A 22,504-nucleotide genomic window follows, 5' to 3' on the forward strand; every position below is an offset into this window, starting at 1 on the left:
TTACGTTTTACATTTTTGATCACGCCCCAGTTTTGTTGAGGGCTTTTTGTGTAGTGCCTGTGGCGGTAACAGGCTGCGGCATGTCCCCAATATTGGTACAAGACACGTTCCGTACTGACATGTTTCGAGACGGCTGCCAATGTAGCTACGAATGAAAAATACTATGGAAGAATGATTACGATTTCAACGAAAAATTGCTTAAGAAGGAATGAAATGGAATGAAATATACTATTTGTTTTTATCATTTAATTCTTTGAAAATTTATAATTGACGTTATGTTCTGAAAATAGCAAAGAGGAAACGATTTCATAGAACTTGTAAGTCAAAGATTAATTATTTTCGTTTACAATTAATTATAATCAATCTATAAAAAATGTCTTAATACCTTGTATTAGAGAGTATTATGAATGGTGATGAATCTTTAAGGGAAACTTAATCAGGACTGAACTCCTGTGGAAAATTTGACTCGTAATGAATTATGTAACGCGTTGGAAAAATTGGATGGGCTTAGAATCAATACCAATTTTTTTCCTCATTATCGGAGAGGCGAAAGAATATTTTAATTAATTAACAAAATAAAGATCTTGAAACTTTGTTAAAATATGGACTTTCAAAAATCAAACGCAATTAATATTTCATAAAACTTTAACCTATTTTCAATAGCCGTGATGAGCCAGGTGTTACAATACGAGAATCTTCACCGTTGATCCTCAGTTCAAGCCCGGGGTAACCACCACTTAATTCATCTACATATATTGTTTTAATAATTCATCTCGTGTTCAGTGACAGTGAAGGGAAACATCGTGATTAAACCTGCAAGTGGTGGATGAGAATCTACTGGACACTGTATGTGTCACATGGCGACTGTAAACTAACTCCTAACCTTCTCCTCCAAAGGGAGAGGAGGTCTTTGCTGAGTGGTACATTAACGAACTATTACTGTACTTTTCTCAAATTTAATTTTTAATACCACAACCTTATATACAAAAGGATTCCCATGTGTGATTATATCATCATTCATTGAATTCGACATATTCGGTACCAAGCCATTAAATAGGAACTGGATTATATTATTGGCTATTCCTTCAATTAGATACAATTCCCCTAAATCAACTGGAAATAATCTAAAAATGGATATAGACGCCGAATGAAATTGAAACAATTTCAATCATTTGACGAACATGTTATTTCACTTACACTTTTATAGCATATAATAATATGACATTTGATGTCCCACAGCTGGGCAAAGCTCATTTATTCGATGCAGCATATACATGTTGCTGGAATAACATGTGCCGAAAAATAATTAGTAATATACAGGTTTCGTCGCGAAGATTTTCCTCCCGCCGAGCACGAATAGAATAAAAAAGAAATAATGTTCAATGGTGTGTGAACCCGCGTTCTTTATTTAAAATCCTCATTTTTAATCCATTATTCCACTTGAAAAAAGTTTATCATCTAAAGATGAAATAAGTTTTGTTTCAATTTTTATTTAAATATCACGATTGTATTGTTATTTTTAAATTAAATTAAAATTCTAACGATAAATGGCAAAATGGGAATAAATAATTTACGAGGAAAAACCATTGGTTATATTAAGAGTAAACGTCCGCAAAAACCTGTTAACTTAGATAAGTTGTCATTGAGTAAAATGTCTAGCATTATGTAAAAAAACTAGTTTTATATAAATGACGTAATATTTTCTTGTACACTTATCCTATGTTCCATTCCATTTTACATAATCTCGAAGAAAGCGATCAGTAAGTCAGAGGGCCAAAACGACCCTAAATGGAATTATTACGTATCGGTACATTTCTCCATTACATAACCGACCGATAAGAAACAACACAGCAATAGAATAACAACTTCAAGTGTCAAGATTCCATTTGCATTCGCAGGCTAATGTTTTATGGGGTTTGTGGGACAAGTTACGACGTACTATGGTTTATGACACGCACTGGATCCATGGGGTACGTGAGGTGGCCTTTGCGAACATAGATATTTAGTAAAACATTATGTTATATTGTTTACGTAACTGATGTGTAGTAAATAACAAATGAATTTGTTTTGCAATTTACTTCATAGAGAAATTTCGATGGTCGTTTCGTTTGTACGTATTTATGCGACTCGTGCTTTAAATAACACTGTCATTCTCTCGAAAGTCGATTTCGGACATGGATAAGTTACTCATCGATAGAGAAATTCATTTATAACAAACAAAGTTACAGCATTAACAAAAGTCTGACATGTGTCACGTGATCGACGTTTTATTGAAAAGACGATGTAAGTCGAAAGATTTGATTCACAAGTATTTATCTTCGCCCACTTATTGACCACAAGACTACAATAGTCTCCTTGGTACATTATCTTTTTAAGACTATACTAGAAAAACAAACAAATGTATATAAAGCGTTTTTTTTTTGTTATTAGTAGTAATAAAATAATAATAAACGTTCATATAGCTTTTCATGCTGGTCGTGTATCGAATGAAAACTAATAGAAATGTATATTGGAATTCTCACTGGTTGATAACTGTATTACTAAATGGGGAGGTCTGACACAGGCGGATGGATGATCAGTCCCGATTGAGCAACTATTTCACCCAAATAGCTTAATTAAATTTGCTGCACCGAAGTTTATACAATTTGGGAATTGTGATGACCAAAAATATACTATGTCATTCTATACCACTGTACGTATTCAATTTATATCTTTAAAAAAAAATCAGACATTGAAGTTAATTAATTATTCCAAATGAAAATACATTTTTAATATCATTCCGGGTGTTCATGATTTGTACAGTAGTTATTATTTATCATTTCTTATCTATTATCTACACAGTTTCATGAAATCCTAATTTATTAAATAAATTTATTGCATACAAATACCTACTACACATAAGGTACGAGACATTCAGTAATTTAAAAACCTTATAGTTAAAGCAATAAAATTTGTGACAAAAACTTAAATAGTACAATAAAATTTTAGATATATTTAAGAATTTAAAGTAATATACCGAAGAATTGATATATAACATGTAGGAATATCAAGTAAATGTTTTAATTGTACATTTACGAACATCCAAGTTTGAATTTAGTTGAGTGACATATTAATGCCAAAATAGCACAAATCGTAAGCGTAAAGCTAGGAAATCATTACATCACTAGTGCAAAGTTTTGCTTAGTTTCCAACATAATTTGCCTTAGCGACAGCCCAGTTACCAGCTTGTTGACTTGGGACATGTCATAGTTGTGCCCTATTTAGCTGAGAAACTATATCGATAGCCGATACCGAATATCGGAAGCTGCATATTTAAACGACTATGTAACATAAATTAAGTTTCACAAATTATTTGTAAACCATGATGCTAAGTCACGATGTCAGGGTTACATATTCAAATATAGACGTACACGACCGATTCTCTAGTGGGCACTCTTCTCTTCTCACACCTGACGAGGATTTTCACAGTTGTGAAACTTTTTTACTTTATGTCATATTATCTTGTATATTAGTAGCGTAAGCCGATTTTGTCTCGGAGATTATGGGACGATCGCTGCCCATAAAAAATCGGTTATAGTCTCATTTTGAAGAACTCCAGCCATAGAGGTGTAAAAAACTCAAACAATCTTATAGGAAATACATATCGATAAACTCCAATACTAACTGAACTATTTGACATTATAAATTTAATTTTAATAAAATTTCATCATTTTGGTGCTAAATGGGGAAGATTGACAGTTTCAGTTTACAATGAAATTTAAAAATAAAACAAAATCTGCAATAGGTTTCGACATACCTAAAAAAATCTTTTGAAAAAACGCAAAGTTTCGCGGGTGACCCCCTAGTGCTTATTAATAGTGGAAATCTATTTCTTAAACGTTTCAAAGGAGGAACTTGCCATTATTTTCTAATAGAGAACAATCTTTGAAGCAAATTGCATAGACGTACAAAATCAAAGGAAAATGACATAGAAACAAAAATGTTATCTAGAAATATTATTCAATTTGTCTAGACTCTTTATAAAACTCTTTTATTCAAACGAAATTTAAACTCAATACCGAAAATTGTATCGCTTTGAATTTGAATATAATTCGGTCTATCAATACAATATGGCGGCTGGGTGCTGTCAAAACGCACGGAAGATAAATGTTAGCTATAACTTGACACACGTCAGGATGATTTGTGATCAAGTCAGTTATATAAGCGCAACTATGCAAGTTAGTCAACGGTATGCATGTGTACAATATTCACGGATATAAGCTAAAACATAAACATATACACTCTGATTAATATATGAGCTGGTGACATCTATAAATTAATGTTGCTAGCACTTAAAATTATTAATGTTGTATTAGGTTTGCTACGTTGCTACATTTAATAAATATGTATTTGAATAGTAAAAATATTAAGAGGCTTACGATGTAACAAAATCTTTTGTATAGAATATAATTAATATTCATGTTACGCTAATACATGTTACATATTATTAAAATTAGCCCAAAAGTAAAGAAAACATAATAATTAAAAAACAAGGAAATAAAGGAATAATTAATTATTTCGTATTATACTAATTGGAAAACATCCCATTTAAGTCAGAAAATATATTAAACATACAACCATATCCGACTGACCACATCTCAGAATGTCTTGTCAAGCCGGCATATGTAGATAAAAACGTGTGATCACAGGTGACGTCGCTTGAGTGACCTGTGAGAGGATTACAGCAATAAGCCGCTCAGGACGTCGCTTCAAAGCGAGGACTTACAGACCTCTTACTGGGTTTTATGAACCCTGTGTCCCTTATAATATACACGTTTATGGTCGACTGGAGTAATGACTAATGTAGGGATTTAGGATACATGGTAATAAGACCTTAAAATAATGTCTTGCTCTGTTTATATTTTGACAAAATATTTTCCTCATAAATGTTTTGTCTACCATCTTCGTCACTAATGCTTTTTAAAAAAGAACACATTAATTCTATTTTTAAACATTACATACGTTCAAAGTTAAGAAAAATCAAATAGACGATTCGTAATAGTATATTTTGTTGATATATTAATACGCATTCGTATGAGTGTAACCTCTCTATGATTTGAAATAAACCCTCCCGTCTGTTATATCAGATTTCAGGTAACATCACATATAATACTCTCAGGAATAAATCATTTGTCAAAATTGTTTGAGCCTAGCTGCCGCTGAATGCCTAAGCTCTGTATGGAATCATTAATATTATCCATATATTTGACTATAAATGATTGCGTCTGCGGTTGAAAAAAATCAAAATCATTTCACCTAATAATATTTCATGCATCGCTTTGATAGGTTCACTTAAGATATTATTAATGGTTCCTATATAACGACTACTGTTACACAAATTACTTCAGGGCCTCGCCATGATATTGAGGTTAATACTAAATAAAAGATACGGAAGAAATGGCCGAAGCGTCTCCAGGGACGAAACTTGAGTGTTTACCAGAAGTTAGTAATGATCTGTTTACTACTTAGGAATACATTACTAACGCTGTTATGTCATAACAAAAATAGACATTGAAATATGGTGATAACTTGCCCTTTTAATTCGATGATTTTTAAGTTTTGACTTGGTGGTAGGGTTTACTGCAAGCCCGTCTGGTTAGATACCATCCACTTATCATATATTCTATCGCCAAGCAGCAATACTTAGTATTGTTGTGTTCCGGTTTAAAGAGTGAATAAGCGTGTAACTACAAGGGACATAACATCTTAGTTCACATGGTTGGTGGCGCATAGGTGATGTAAGGAATCTTAACTCCTAAGATTTACAGCGTATTGGCGATTTAAGTAATGATTATTGTTTCATAAAGCACTAATGTCTATGGACCGACTTACCGTGGGTGACCACTTACCATGAGGCAGCCCCTTTGCCTGTCAGCCTACCTACTCACCGATCTTCTTGTTTCTAAATTATTTATTCAATCCTATAAAACCAGTCAAATCGCTGATGAGTGAGTAGCCTCCGCTTGACAGCAACATTGATAAGTTAGAACCGTATAATCATCTAACAATGAAACTGCTATCGTATATACGACCAATTACGATCAAGCAGCCAATTCAGTGACTGTCAATATAAAAAAGTTAACGCACTATCCGAACGAAGAACAATAGCGAAAGAAACAAAACACAACTTGGATATCGTATCAGTAATCCATGACAGTGAGGCGTACGTGGTCCTCGAGGGAAATACATCTGATTGCACTCATTCACTATTCCACTTGGCGGTGGAAACGAGTGCATTTCTGATTCACCTGCTGTATATTTTCCTCGCGATTTGTTATGACTGAGCATTTTCTTATTGTGGATATTTGTGCATCGCTTATTTATAGTAACCGTAGAGTCGTTATTGTTTATTATTAAAAAGTTCATAATGTTACATTGAAACGAATGCATATAACACTAGAATATTAAATAATTAAATTGGAGACAGACATGGTAATATGATATTAGATTAATGTATTTTACCACGTTAATGGTATATGTAATATTATAACTACAACTTTACGAAGAACTAGAAAAAATAGAGTTTTTTCTATATAACTACAAGTTAATTTAAGAGACTTATGAAAAAGAAATCAAAAGACACGAAAGAAGGAAAGATTTCGATACCACATTCTACGAATTCAAACAAACAAGACGATTGAAATTTCACGTTAAATGTGTGGTAAAAAGAGCCAAAAAATATAACTGATAAATCGCTAGTTTTTAAATAGTCCTTTTAACGGACGTTGACATTAAAACAGATAATATATAAGAATTTTCAATAGTGATCATTCGATGCCCTAAAAATCGATTAATCAGTTGCTCGACCACTAAGTCTTAATAAGATGATACATAGGTATAGCTATAAGCCATTGAGAATGTAATTATCCTGTAATTGCCCTAATATTACATAATTGATTGTATGTATAAAAATGCACTATTAATATTCACCTTGCACCAAACAATCAATGAAACATTCCATTTAAACCTGAAAATAAAAATGAACATATTCGTTCTAAGATTATTGTTGCTCTGTGTGTGCACTGTATAACAACCCTATGTTTTATTTATTCATTGCATAAATAACAGTAATTGAAAATGTAACGATTTTAATTACATTAATAAATTGCATTCATAAAAGCAATCGAATATTTTACTTCAGTATTACCTTGGCTTACTGGCACAAAGAAACTATCCGTTAATATTAAACGATGGCATTGGAGCGTGGTATGGAAACCGGAGCATCCTTAGAGACTTTGGCAATAAAATATCGATCACGTTTCAATTACCGTGATTACAGTCAGCCAATAATTACGTTACATTGAGTATTCTAGGAGCACGCGGCAATAATTAACAAGTACGTTACTGTAGCTGTAATTCAACTGTGCAATGGTAAAAGGCGATATTTACAACATTATTTTAGAATTTGCTGATTCGATATCATTGATCGAGAGCTGGAGCGAAAAAGTGGCGTTTTGAACGTCGACGAAATTGTTATCGGAAATTTGGAAGTAAAATTAAAATGAATATACTTATATTAATAATACCAAAACTATTTCACTTAACTAAGAAGTTAAGTGAAATTGTTTTGTATCGTCATCAAGACTCATCGTGGAATACGTAAATCTTAGGTTTGTATATCTTCATTCCTTATTCGATTGGAATAGACTTTAGACATCAGTGCAACATCTTACAAAAAAATAACCATACCTTAATCTTCAGCTATTGCACTGAACTTGGAAATTAAGATGGTAAATGACTTGTGACTGTAGTTACGCTGACTTGCTCGTCCTTCTTAACGTTACTAAGTATTGCTGATTGGTGGTAGAATATAAAAGTTGGTGGTATCTACCGAGAATGGACTCGCAGTAAGGCCTATCCCCAATAAATGATTCTGGATAAAACCGAATATAATCGTATAAAAAAAAAAATAGGTTACGATGCGATTACAATACGTTTTTATTGTTAAGTATTGTACGTGTATGACGATCTGTGAAAATTATAAGAGAAGGTTCGGAGCTTAATCCACGATGCGGAAGACTCACGTGGCAGCATTTTATCGAACACATAACCTCATCATTGTTTCCTTCACCGATACTAAAATTAATATGAAGCACAAAAAGATTCTTTGATCTTACCCGGGTTCGAACCCGCTATCAACAGATAGAATTCATATGCTTTAGCTATTTGCTTTTGATACGTTTACTTCTATTAACTTTTATTAATAATTATATATTACATATCTGTAATCCTGGCTCACTAATAATCACATTAAATAACATTTCCATTATGTATTTTGTAACCGTATTATATATTTATAATAGGAAATAACAACTCATTATACAATCAAACAATAAGCCAATCCTACGAATGAATAACACAAACTAACCAAACGGTTCGCTGTAGTTAACTATTTCTCGTTAACAAGATATTATGTACTGGTTTAACAAGACGAATCAGTTTAATTATTTGCATAAATAAATAAACGTAATGCGTGTGATTCGAGATTTAATTGCTAACTAATCAAACACCCAACTGTACTTACAATTTAAAGTGCATTCTAATTAATATACATAAATATAAAAATAATATTCAAAAGAAGTCAAATCTAACATTATCTAAAGGCTATTGTGTAAAGAAGTTCTGTATTGACTTCATAACATTAAATTTAACGTTGCAAGTCAATTTGTTATGACATATGAAAATAAAATGGAAAAAAATGACATATAAAAATTCTATCCCATTTACAACTAATTAAATGATTGATTTTCCTTTATAAGGCGTGTTACGTAGTGTCCTCAACACGCAAGGACCAGGAACCGTGACGGTAAAACTTGCACAACCGAAGTAAATATTAACGCGGTGCGCAGACGCAGCGGCACACACGTACGCAACAGCCGAAATGATCCGCAACATCGCTGTAAGTCAACTTCTCTAATTCTAATCACGTGGACGGATTAAGTGAATTTAAAACTGATTCATTTAGCAGTCTCGGTGATTATTAATATTAAAAAATAACTTATATATTATAAATTAAGGTGTTATTAAAATAGTTCAGATTTATAATGCCTTTGTTTTACTTTTGTTAATTCCTAAATAGATCAATTTAATAATTAAAAATTATTAAATTTCAGCTAATTTGGGCCGCAGTAGTCGCCAGCCATATTTGCTTGGCAACTCCCGTGCCGGACCCGGATCCTATCCACAGAACTCAGTAAGTACTTTGGTGTATAATATTCTCTCCTTACTATTTAGTAATAGATGACTCTTAAGATGTAACCATTTGTCAATTAAAATCTGTAGAGCTATTCCGTTGGGAACTCAAAACTCACAGCAATAATGCAATTCTCTAGGATTTCACTTCGTATCTCACTCGTGAAATGTTGAAAAACGACTTAACGACTTTTTTAATTATTAAAGTCACTGTCGCATATTAAATTCTGACATTTCACGTCCGTGCTTTGCGGTGAGTTTCGTATTTCTTCTTACAGAATAGCTCTACTGAACACGATCGTGAAATGTCAAAAAGTGATAAGCGAGTGATTTTTTATTAAAATTTGAGAAAAACAGATATCGATCTAGGTATATCTATATTTTTAGCAAACAAATGAAATAAAACGGTTGACAAACAGAATAAAAACAGGTACTGTTTTGTCTGTACCTACATATGTAGTCCTTTCCTATATAGAAAACATTTGAAGGATACGTTTATTAAGATATCATATGACCCTTAGTCGATTTACATTGTTCCACGAGCGAGTAAATATGAAGGGACTCTAACAGAATACCACAACTGATACAAAAGAACGACAAATGATTAACCTGAGTTTACATAATTTGTAAAACAAAATATATATTACTATATAATTCAAACACATTATACAATACGCATTAGGTCAGCGTTGAGAGGCTTAGTACCATAAATTTTTATTACTTTCATGTAAATGATTCGTAATAAAGAGAATTATTCAAAGGGATCAAAATGTTAATAATAGCTTGAATTAATCACATCGGTTTTTGTTACTCTGAATACACTTAACGACGAACTTTAAGTATCTAGATAATGAAATATCTCTTGAAAGTAACAAATTATATTTAAAGTAAGAAGGTAATGTATTACTCTACTGAAAATGCCTAAATGGTATCCGTTTCAACTTAAAAAACGTTTAAGAATCGTTTGGGAGTCCCTCGATTATATTATTGGATAAACCTAATAATTATTCAACAAATAATGAATTTAGAATGAAGCAAAAGTATAACTTTACTCGAATTCATTCCACTTCGATTCATAAGAAATACAATTATTTTAATCAAAAAGAACCAAGGTACTTTATAGTTGTTTTAATGAAATAAAACGGTTCATTCATTATCTACGTATAATGGAATTTCTTTATCTTTCTTATATTGTATTCAACTTAATTGATACATTTTTGATCTTGGATAAGTTATGTTCTCTATTGAACTGTAGCTTTACACTGACTGACTGAATTGTGGATATTGAAGTAAAATAATGGACCCTAACTAATCCCTTAAATCGCACTTTATTATTTGTACGTTTTACAAATTAAAACATGCTAAAATACTAATTAATATTACATAAACTTGCTATATAATAGGTTTTTGCGCACAAAGATAACATCGCACCATCAAATCTAAACACAATCTTGGCATGTAATGCCTGACATATTGGAACAAATCAATAGAAAAAGTTGACAGGACGGAGCCAGACAAGCATCGCTAATTTTAAGAACCCAAACGCATAAAATCTTAATTTGATGCCTTTGAGTGCTACAGCTTTGGATTATCTTTGCTTTTCACAGTAGACCTGCCCAGTTATGTTATATTTCTGTGTTCGTACATTATTTTTGACAAATTGCATATATTATTTGTGACTATGAAGCTTAAACCTTCCTTTGAATTTGTTGAATCAACTACAATTAAATCTTTTCTCTTTTTGCAGTGTGAAGATTCACGTTCCATATGAAGTCCACACCGTGCATCATCATCATGTCGAGAAAGTTCCGATTATAAAAGAAGTGCCTATCGTCAAAGAAGTGCCAATTTTCCACGAGGTACCAGTGGTAAAAACAGTGCCTATCTATAACACTGTACACGTACCACTCATTAAGACTGTTGCGATAGAAAAGCCAGTTTTCATACCTTACAAAGAACACCTAGGTTTATATCACTGAGAAGCAAATTATGCATACGCCTGTAGCAGAATTTGTGGTAATTTAGGTTTCCTTCAGCAGTTTACTCTATTAACAGTTTAACAGTTTTCTAAAACATAAATCTTCAATTCAGATTAATAATTCAACACGAATAGATTTGGTGACGTTTATATGAAAAAAGCAATAGTTTCAATATATCTTGAAGAAAAACAATTCTAAGGCAAGAGAGAAAAGTGAACACGCTGAAAGACATAAATTCTAGAAGACTGATATCTTGTATCTCTAATGTTTTTATTATTAAATATAAAAATAAACATTTTTGCTGTTGATTTTTATTAAAATGACCAAAAAGATCATTAATAGATTGGTTATTAACAAAAATTATTTTTAGTTTTCTACTGAAATTATTTAAAATAAAATGTAATAAAATTGAGATGTTTCATAATAACAAAATACAAAAATAAATTAAACGTTTAGCGAACCATAATAACTTTAAGCATAAGAGAAAAGTTTCGAATATTATAACCATTTTAAAAGTATGCTATAAAATTTTGATTAGTGAAATTCATAAAGGAAACTACCCTCGAGTAATAAAAACAAAATATTCCACCTGTCGGCCATTAGCACAAGACTAGTTAACAAGACTCAAACTTAATTACTGTAATAACCGGCTGCTAATAAAACTAACATACGTATTGAAGCCTTTAATAATATTTACTTTGATAATTGTGATTGGTGACAGTTAATAAATTATTTTAATAGTTCATACGACTTTATGTTTTTTGTAATACAGTTATCTGCATAACTGCACTTTAGTTTTACAAAACAAACTATTAAAGAAAACTGTAAAGGTGTTTAGGCTCAGACTACTTTTCACTTTCAGTTGTCACCAAATGTTAGTAACGAACGTTTCTGCAATTGGCTTAAGTTGTAAAGCGGAGGTCAAAATAGGAATAAAATTATTTGACTTTTGAAATATATTCTATGACTCCAGTAAAAAATCGCGTTTATAGTTCATTGTAGTTTTTACCTATGAAATAATAGGATAATAGATTCAGTAGTTTTTTTTTAATATTATACATTATTTTTTATCAATATAAACATAGAAATTTAATGAAAACACATCGAAAATATTGAGTTTCAAACAAATTTTAAACAAATACTACTACGTAAATATCCAGGCTTTTATCGAATAAAATATCAAATATAAGCCCAATGCGATAACAACAACCAATAGAAATAACTAGGGATCACCATGTGCAAAAATCAATAGGTTACCTATAGACACGTACGTTGAAAACAATTTGTCCACGCGTATTACGATGCAGCACTTCGAAAGTGGCAACACAGAACGTCCCCTGGGAAACACTCGTCACGCGCCGACTGCCAGAGGTACGATTATTTATTCAGTAACTAATACTTACACTTGACACACATCACGTTTCTTACGGCCCGCCTTTCGATCGACGTGACAGCGGCAAATATATAAAGGCACGTATATTTTGTACTTGGAAAATTATATTGTATAGAGGTCATCGTTATATCGAAAAACATCTATTATTTTATAGAATGGTAAAAATATGATGTTTGAACTTTTCATAGAATTGCTATACTATATCAACTCGATATAAAATAACAATGGAGCAGGTCGTAAGCTAAATGGTAGAACTTTGGAAGCTAAAAAAGTTATAGCATTAAAGTCTTTGATATTGCGATTATGATATACGTAGAGATATGCTTTTAATATGAATTTGCCTACAGCTACTCCGAGGCGTAGGTTAATTAAGGAACACCTTCTGCACGGTGATTGTAAGACACATTTTCATAGAACAATACTGAAGTTTGACGAAGATTGAAATTTAAGTTTTTTTTTTTTATTTACAAGCACATTTCTAAAACCAATGACTTAAATATTATTTTAATTTATGAATCTTGAGTCAATTTGTAAAACGAATGGTTTTTAAATATTGTTTTAATTTATGTATTTTTTACAAACAATTTCGTAAACGATTACAGTATAGCATAATAATAATACAATATGTAGAATAATTGAGAATTCAATTGAAACTTTATTATTATGGCATAATTAATTTTCGTACAATACGGAAGCGAGTGACAATAGTACAGTACCTACTTATTAAGTTTTCAAATAGATATCTATTTAGTTTCCATATTTACATTGCAATTTAGCAGCAACTCACAAAATAGCATTGCATTTTCGTTAACAGCCAAAACATCAGTGTGAAAGTTGTTTGCACGTAATAGCAAGGCTCATTGTTTGTGCGCGTTATCGCAATTTGCAGCGGGCGGCGATCGGCATGTCGGCCTTTTGTGTTCTTGTCAAAACCGAAAGCCATTTATTTTGTACCCATCCGATGCTTAAAAATAAAACATTCACTGTACTCATTACTTCGTATTTTGGCTTTTTCGTGGTCCTATGACAATTTTCGGAATATCATGGCCGATTCTATAATAATGGTCATTACCTAGATCTTCATTATGTTCAGTTCGTTTTTCAAATTTCAAATCCATATAAAATTTAATTTAGTTGACCATTCTAACCTACCACCTGTAAACCAACCATCAAATATCATATTAGGGTCCTTAATACTGGACCAGCAGTTCTAACAAATACTTGTGGAAATCCCTTAAATTTTTTAAGGTATATTGCCTGATCATCAAAGTAAACGTGACACTTGAGAGAAGGCTATAATTCTTTTGAGTAACAAAAGATGAGCGACACTAAACATCGATATGAAAGTTTATATCGTGAAGGTTTTGTTTATACAATCTATCGAAATTGCTGCGGTTCGGTATCAGCTTCTCGGGCCATTGTTCTCTTGTCAAATTTGAAAATCGTTCCATTTACAGAAGTTCATCTCCAGTTTTCCGTGATTCTTTCGATTTTAATATTTAGACTATAGTAGATCTTTCAAAAAGTGACAAAAATGTATTTAATGTTTATATTTAGAAAGAAACGTAACACCTTTGACATTTGAGTACTCGCCAAAAGTAGTTCTACTGACTTCTGCGGTCTTAGGTCTCACCCCAACTCGAAGCCGAGCATGATATTCGTAATTGATCCTAAGCCAAGCAAATTTAATCTTATAATGACAATTCATAAGTGTACTACAATTACATGAATTAAAAGCGAAATCAGAGCATTCATCTGAATTAATTCGCAAACGGTTAATTTTCGCCCAATTAATTCTTTTGTCGTCCGAGGGACTTGTTACTGGTAATTATTTATGTCGTCCATGAATACACCTTTGACAACTCAGATATCGTGACGGTTTTAAAATTGAGATGCCAAATTAAAAGCCAATTCATGAACCATTCGTACGAAACAATGGAAAAATTGTCATATTATTAAATTGATCACTGTACTTGAATGTGTTTAATGAGCTTATGCGTATATCGAGCTATTTTATCGCTGATGATGTTTATCCACATTATTAACGACAGTTTTATAATAACTTAAAATATATGGAGAGTCATAACAATACATTAAATACTTTATTACACGGATGACAAATAATATTCAGATTTAATAGTAACAAAACTAAATGTTGAAGTACTTATGAACATTGTAAATAATTTATTCTAAGTTGACAAGAAGAAATTAGTGGCACAGTATGAATAATTCGAACACAGATGCATGTGAGTATTTTTAGAACATTTTATTTATTTTAACGTAAAAAAAAACGTACAGGTGGCAATCGAGCAGGAGGCTCACCTGATGAAAAGTGACTATCACTGCCCATGGGCATCTGTAACACCGGAAGGGCTTGCAGGTTGAATAAATTAAGTATTAATTTAATTAATTCATTAGATGAATAAACTTAATTTTTACTTATTTGTAATATAAGGCACACGGGACATACAAAATAAATCCCACACATAGCACAGCATTGCGGACACAGTACAATACGGACTATTTATAACCCTATAATAAATTAGAAGACTCGAGATGGCCCAGTGGTTAGAACGCGTGCATCTTAACCGTCGATTTCGGGTTCAACCCCACGCACGCATCACTGAATTTACATGGGCTTGATTTGTATTTATAATTCATCTCGTGCTCGGCGGTGAAGGAAAACATCGTGAGGAAACCTGCATGTTTCTAATTTCAACGAAATTCTGCCACATGTGTATTCCACCAACCCGCATTGGAGCAGCGTGGTGGAATATGCTCCAAAACCTTCTCCTCAAAGGGAGAGGAGGCCTTAGCTCAGCAGTGGGAAATTTACAGGCTGTAAATGTATGTAATGTAATAAATTAAAAAGTCAGAACAAAAGCTATTACGATGGCCAATTTGATTACTAACCCTCTAAATCATTAATAAGTATATAACACGGCAGTTTATATTACTCATAAGCCTTTTATATTTAACAAAAACTAAATTAATAAATTACCTCGTCACCTTAAAACATTCTGAAAATGTTTCTTACTGACCCCAAAAGTGTATGCTATATTTAATTTATGAAGTAACATTAATAATATAATTACACTTGCTAATGCTAGTATATTAATATTCGAGAACCGTAAAAAGCAAGGAGTGAATTATTAATGGTGAGAAAACATGCAACGCGTATTGAACAGAGACGTTTTATAGAATTAATTAAATTTTATCGAAACGAATCAAAGTTTTCTTTACTAGTCCTCGCCTGCGACTTCTACCACGTTAAAGAGGGGGATTCTTAGCTGCCTTGGGTACTGTACCCTTGAAGAACTTCAAAACGATTGAGGAGTTCGGTATGAAATAAAATTACGCATTTATAATATTTTGAATCGTCATGTTGAATTTATCAAATGAAATGTAAATTCTACAGAAAAGAACCGGCAAGGGACCCAGTAATTATTCTTTTCCGCCAATTTACATAAAAATGTTAATTAAATAACATCTGATAAATGTTTATAAAAAACGATAAGTTCCCAAATTAGTTTCGTTTGTGTTGCAATATCAGTTAATTTTAATACCAGTGAAAGGCTTTCCCATTCATAATAAGCCGTATTGTGTGAAAAGCTTGTAATGTTATGATGAAATTTATAATTCGTTAATGTATTTACTTTTTTTTTTATAAATAAAACACACCAATAATAAAGGTACCGATTAATTAAAGAAAAGAAAAATTATAGTCACAATAAGATATTTTCTGGATTCTTTGCATGTGTATAAGTTATGGTACAAGTTGGCCGATGAGCAAACGAGCCAGCTGTTGGTAAGTGTTCACCGCCACCCACAGTCCATAGACAATGGTACGGTAAGAAATATTAACCATTCCTTTTATTTATACAATCTCGGGAACTGAGATGTTATATATCCCTTGTGCCTGTAGTTACACGGAATAATGCTGTATGGCGGTAGAATATCTAATGAGTGGGTAGTACATACCCAGACGGGCTTGCACTAAGCCCTACCGCCAATTAGTAACGTTGTTTTGCTTCCTTTAATATTGTTACGTTTATATTTTTTTCAATTTCATTATTATTATAAATTTAAGGCGGGTACAACCGTGTGACACAACTAGTATTGATATAAAATCTTATGGCATTGAATAAAGCATGGCATAGACAACATAGCAATATATTATACATACATGCACAATATAGTAGAACCTTGCTCTTGAAGCACTTTATCTATTAAAATAATCGCATCAAAATCCGTTGTTTAATTTTAAAGATCTAAGCATACACAGGGACAGACAGACAGCGGGAAGCGTCTTTGTTTTAATAATAGTTTTATAACTAAAGAACATCGAATTTAATTATTATTATCATCAATTCTAAATATACGAGTAGTATGTGTATTTTCAATTTATAATATAATTAAACCAATTTTATTTAAATTATTCTCTCTTTCGAACGAGTTTAACGATATTTTCTCTTAGAAATATATTTTTAAAAGTAAGTCTCCTCTGTTTAAAGTTCACAGTGCTATCAAATTGCAAAAGGGTGTCAACGCATTTATAATTCAAAGATACTTGTATAAGCAGCTTGAATTAATTATTATAAAGGTAAACTCTAGAAAATGTATATTTTAGACAAACGATTTAAAACATACATAAAAAAATTACTTAAGTACTTGTACGAGTGCAGTTACAACAGACTTATGTTATACTAAATATCAATTACAGACAAGAGAACAATTTTATTTTATTTAATATTATCACGATTTCATCCTGACCGATTTTAGCCCGATCCGGGATGTGCACTCTGTAACTCCGAGCCCTGGATTAGCTAACCACAAAACCATTATGACATTTTATGAGTTTAATTGTAGATTATTTTATAAAGATGTTACTGACGAAAATGCGACCAATATCAGCGTCTATTGGTGTGAGTAACGCTTGTGCTTACAAGATGTCTTAGTGTGCGTGAGAGGATTAACCCTCAAATTAAAGTAATTACAACAAAAAATAAAAATTACATTATATTTGTTAATGCGAACCGATAATTTAACGTGCCAATGGGCGAGCCTTTGGGAGTGAATCTTTACATATTTATGAGACATACTTTTTGAGATTATTTTTTACATTTTCAGGAAAAATTCTTTGAAATCATAAAACTTGGAGTCATATTATCAATCACGCTCAAGGACGTTTTTAAATTGTATTTAAAAAGAAACATCACTAGTTATTTCTAACAGTATATTCAAACTAATGAAGAATACCATACGTTTTCAGTAGATAATATTTAGCGTTTAAGCTTTATAGCTTGGTCCAATCAGTTCAGTTACAGCATAGTAAGTTTGGATCCTTAGAAAAATACGCGTGAATTATGTATATGTAATAAGACATTTAGGTTGTTATGTCAAAGGCGTACAGATTGCTTTTATTAAAAAAAAAGGATAAAACGCAATCGTACGTATCGTAAAAGCAAGAAAAAGTCACAATCAGTAATCTCATACTAATATAAAACTTAGGAGTTTGATTGTTTCTTTGTATGATTGCGATAATCTTTAACTAATTTGAATTTGGAAGAATCTTTTTAATTTTTTTTTGTTCATCCCTACTTTATAATTTCACTTGTCCCCTAAATAAATGAGTTAATCTAACAGTCTATCTATCTGTTAATCTCTCTATCTACAACAGAGTTTGCCAGGGAAATTTAACGTTTGTTCCTAGCCAGTCGCTCCTCGACAGTTTGTTTGAAGTTTGTCTTCGGCCGCCATAACGCCTTTGTATTGGCCGTCTTATTTGATAATCGAATACTAAGTTGTGTGTTCGGTTATCCTCGTTGATACTGGATCTTGAGTTATGTTTGAGTCTGCTATTACTAAAAGTCACGAAGTAGCCTTTGTAACATATCCATATAGGTAAACATCGTTTTTTAAATCTAATAACCCGACCTGAGAAGTATAATGCCGCGATCTCATTAAAATTGGACATTTTACAATAGGACATGAGCTCTTCCGCTTGTGATATTATTTATGAATTCAATGAGTTACGACCGGAAATAATACGAAATAATTTATTTGCACACGTATACACGTAACGTGTACATATATCAAGAATAAGCATAATAAAATATCAATCTATATTCCAATGCGTAAACAACTTTCAACGGTTCAACATTCGTTTCATTCCACGACAAAACTTACTATATTTAATATAATTTATTATACAAATATATTTAGACGTCAGAGAATATAGTATAATAATGACTTTCCTTGAAATAATCTTTGTAGATCCGAATGACGTACAAAGTTTATTAATGTCTTATAATAGAGTCCACAACAGTGAACCTAATTAATTGTGCCAAATAATAATTATTGCACAGTCATCACAGTTCTATCGTCATTTGTTTCAGCCATCCAGTGAGAGATAAATTAGTAAGATTAGTTGCCTTAAAGATTATGTAATTAGACGCTGGGGGTGAAGTGTCGAAACGTATAATATCTTGCATTCTGGCTACTAGCCTGCGGGCGTCGGGGGAATCGAAACGTTATGCTTAGCTTTCAAATGAATGTTGACGGTGAAACACCAGGGGACCGAATACTTTCTGAGTTATATACTAGTTTTAATTATTACAGACGATTTTTTTTAACGTTATTACTCTATAAATAGAAACAGAACCTTCTAGTTTGTACGTATGGAAGTTTTTTATGAAACGTGTTGTGTGTATAAAACTTAATCTTACTTCACTATCGTAATACACACGTCGTACATATTTAGGTGATACGTAAAAGGGAAGTGGATATATTATTCGTTATTTATAATCGTTGCCGATTTCAACCTGTTTGTAGTGAGTTTATATATAAGCATTATTTTATAGCACTACTTCATCCTAAATAACTGATGATAAATAATCGATGTTATCAAACACTTGGAACTTACTCGTAGAAATAAAAGGTCGTAAAACCGATGGGCGGATTCCAGAGGAGGGATGGTCCAATTTGGCGTATTTAACTGCTATCTTCAGAGCGATAGCATTTTGGAAGTTATTAGCGTAACAAAATTGTGGACGATTTTTCTCCTTTAAAAGTATTTTCGCGATTGTATCTTTTACTAACAAAAAAATGGCATTTTACCTCTGTAATGGCGAACGCAGGATCGACCTTGGTTTTGTAATGAGGTTACAAAGGAAATGATTTATCTTCACTTTTTGTTTATGATGGTGCTATGTCTTTACAAATTGCTTGGAATTTTATATGGTTTATTTTTTATTTCTATTATTCTATAACTTTTACAGAACTGTTTAAATGTATCAATATTTAGCTTACACACTTCAAAAGGTTTTTATAGGGGCCATTTTGTTGTAGCTCGCCATTAAAAGACGCACTTCAAATTCTATACTGTTCAACAGATCCATATGTATATACACACGCAGGCATGACGCCTGCCGGCTTATATTAGTCTTATATATTATATATAAAGTAGTTAGTTGAAATTTTGTACTTGTTGGCTCATGCTTCAAGCTTTTTATATAGTTGGAAAACAAACATACAAAAATATTAATTATATACTCGATATTATTTTCAAATACAAACACATAAACAGTCAGACGAACATGCAAACAATAACATCCCAACTTGAGGGTTTTTTTATGAAAGAAACGCCACCCTTGATACTTACTCAATAAACTTCGATCTATATATAATAATGATAACATTTATTGGAGCACAACCTAACGAAGCAGTGTGTTTGTAGCAAGTCAAGAAAAGCATTCAATAGTTAATCAATTAGAGCTCGTAGCCAATGAAAACAAGCCGCGTAAACAACACGTGGCTGTAAACAAGCGTAATAGTGTATGAAGGGTGTGGCTGAGGCGCGGTGCTGTCCCTTCCGTAAAAATGAGGATTAATTGTACAATTACAAATAAAAATTATATAACATCGTTAACGATTATACACAAAACGATGAGGACCATCGTTTTGTGAAACTAATAATGATATAATAGCTTAGCTCCATTTTTATTTCCTATTAACGAGTTTGGGTCGAAATTTTTGAAGGGTAAATTTTGTAGAACATTTTTGGCTATTATTGTTCCCTTTATTGTAGTAAGTAATGTTATCGAGAAGTGATTATAAACGAAATTTGACAGATTTTTAAATTCAATAGGGACAAATAAAGAGGATACAAAAATATCATGTAATGGAATCGTATAGGAATTCAAGGGTGTATCGTACAATCGCACCATGTAAAGTAACAGCCCGCAACTGCTGGACAAATCTATCGGAGAGGAGTTTAGTTCACCCCGCACTAGGGTGATGGTTAAATCCGTGTGTCAGATTTCATCCTACATACTTCCTCGTGATACGACAAGCACAAATTTAGCAAATAAACACTATTGTCATGAACATTTTAGATTTATTTCGCAGCAAACTATTTTTTTTTTTAATTTAAATATAGAATTAATTCTGTCTGAATTATTATAGACAATAATCAAAATACTTATTAAAATATTAAGTATTTTCGTAATTTTTAGAAGTTATTCTTTTTTTACTTTTTGTGGAGTACAATAAAGTAAGTAAATTGATGTTTATCAGAATTGAATAAGAACCTGTGTTCTTTGATTAAGTGCACATATTCTATTCAATGGCAAACCCAGTTCGATATTTGAAACGATCAACATTTATCTTAAACTCACCGACTTCTTACTAAGACGATAAAACATTTTCTTTTCTATTTTCTATTCAACGATATCACCATTTCTTTGCAAGCACTTCAACCATTTTTCGATGTTTCTCTCTAAAATTTCATTTTTATAATTTATTTTAGCGGTTTACATAATTTATTCTTTTAATCTTAATTCAATGACACATTTTTCGATATCATTATAAAAAAAAAAAATTATATTCTTTAGGCTGTACAAAAATGACCTTGAACTTTAACTTGTAGCGAATTTATAAAATGTAACAATACAATTTCGTGCCCCCATGAAGCTGAAGTATCATTGAAAGTACTAGAACAAAAACTCATGGTTCCGCGATTTAATGAACTCTTTTCTGTGGATGAAAACACTGTACGTACCTATTTGCTGTATTTATTATTTAAAATTATATATTACGATTGTATCTGAATACATTTAACTTTACTATTGCTTAACATTACTATTTGATTTTTTTTATTTAATAAGTATGCAACGGTCGAAGTCAATAGCAATGATGTAGAGGAATTAATTGTCAATTTTCCTGACTATGCAGCAATTAAAAAATGCTCATAGTGAATATTAAAATTGTTATTAGATATCTGCGAGTAATCGCGTAAAGTTTTTTAAATTACATGCGATCTGTAGGGTATCCTGAAAGTCATAGTATTATAGGCAAAATTTTGGTGACGCCATATCGCTGAAGTATAATATCAGAGTCTTAACTTTATATTTCCAATTTCATACCTTTGTTTAGTCACGTGTTTAATTTATATTTGAAATTCGTCTGCAGTGAAGTTATACAAAGTAAGAAACTTCTGTCTCTAAGAAGTTCCGAGTCATGCATATCTGTCAATTAGTTAAAGAGGAGCACAGATTAAACTCGGAAGCTAACGTCTTAGTGAAAAACATTGACTGTTAATATTTTATGTTTGATAAAAATAAAAATAAAAATAATATTATAAAATATAATTAAAACAAATATTGCTATGTTTTAATGATTTATGGTTAATTATTTTAGTCAACAATTAATTCATTATACTGTGTACAGCGTGTGGCCAGTATTATTCCTTCGATGAATTTAAAAAAAAAAAATTTGTTCATATTTTTGTATATATTATAACCGGAAAGAAATCTACCCACCCTTTCTTATCATATTAGCTTTCAAAAGATGTAGATGTGTACAACAAACATGGAAAGAATATTTTAAAAAAATGTGTCAT

The 22,504-nt window shown here is 31.7% G+C and overlaps 2 protein-coding genes across 4 annotated transcripts in view; one reads left to right on the top strand and one right to left on the bottom strand.

Moving 5' to 3' along the window:
• Positions 1 to 22,504, bottom strand: part of LOC113399192 (semaphorin-1A) — a 344,932-nt gene that overhangs the window by 266,759 nt on the left and 55,669 nt on the right. The gene's annotated exons all lie outside the window — the stretch shown is intronic.
• Positions 8,831 to 11,300, top strand: LOC113399772 (uncharacterized). Its single transcript, XM_026639003.2, has 3 exons — positions 8,831 to 8,938; positions 9,153 to 9,232; positions 10,979 to 11,300. Exons 1-3 carry the CDS (start codon positions 8,921 to 8,923, stop codon positions 11,208 to 11,210), a joined length of 330 nt encoding a protein of 109 aa, XP_026494788.1. The 5' UTR covers positions 8,831 to 8,920; the 3' UTR covers positions 11,211 to 11,300.

This window comes from Vanessa tameamea, chromosome 18, assembly GCF_037043105.1.
Source record: "Vanessa tameamea isolate UH-Manoa-2023 chromosome 18, ilVanTame1 primary haplotype, whole genome shotgun sequence".
NCBI lineage: Eukaryota > Metazoa > Arthropoda > Insecta > Lepidoptera > Nymphalidae > Vanessa > Vanessa tameamea.

Excerpts from the sequence above, each read along its gene's own strand:
- LOC113399772 (XM_026639003.2), top strand. Across the intron at positions 9,233-10,978 it reads GATCCTATCCACAGAACTCA|TGTGAAGATTCACGTTCCAT; the intron begins GTAAGTACTTTG and ends CTCTTTTTGCAG.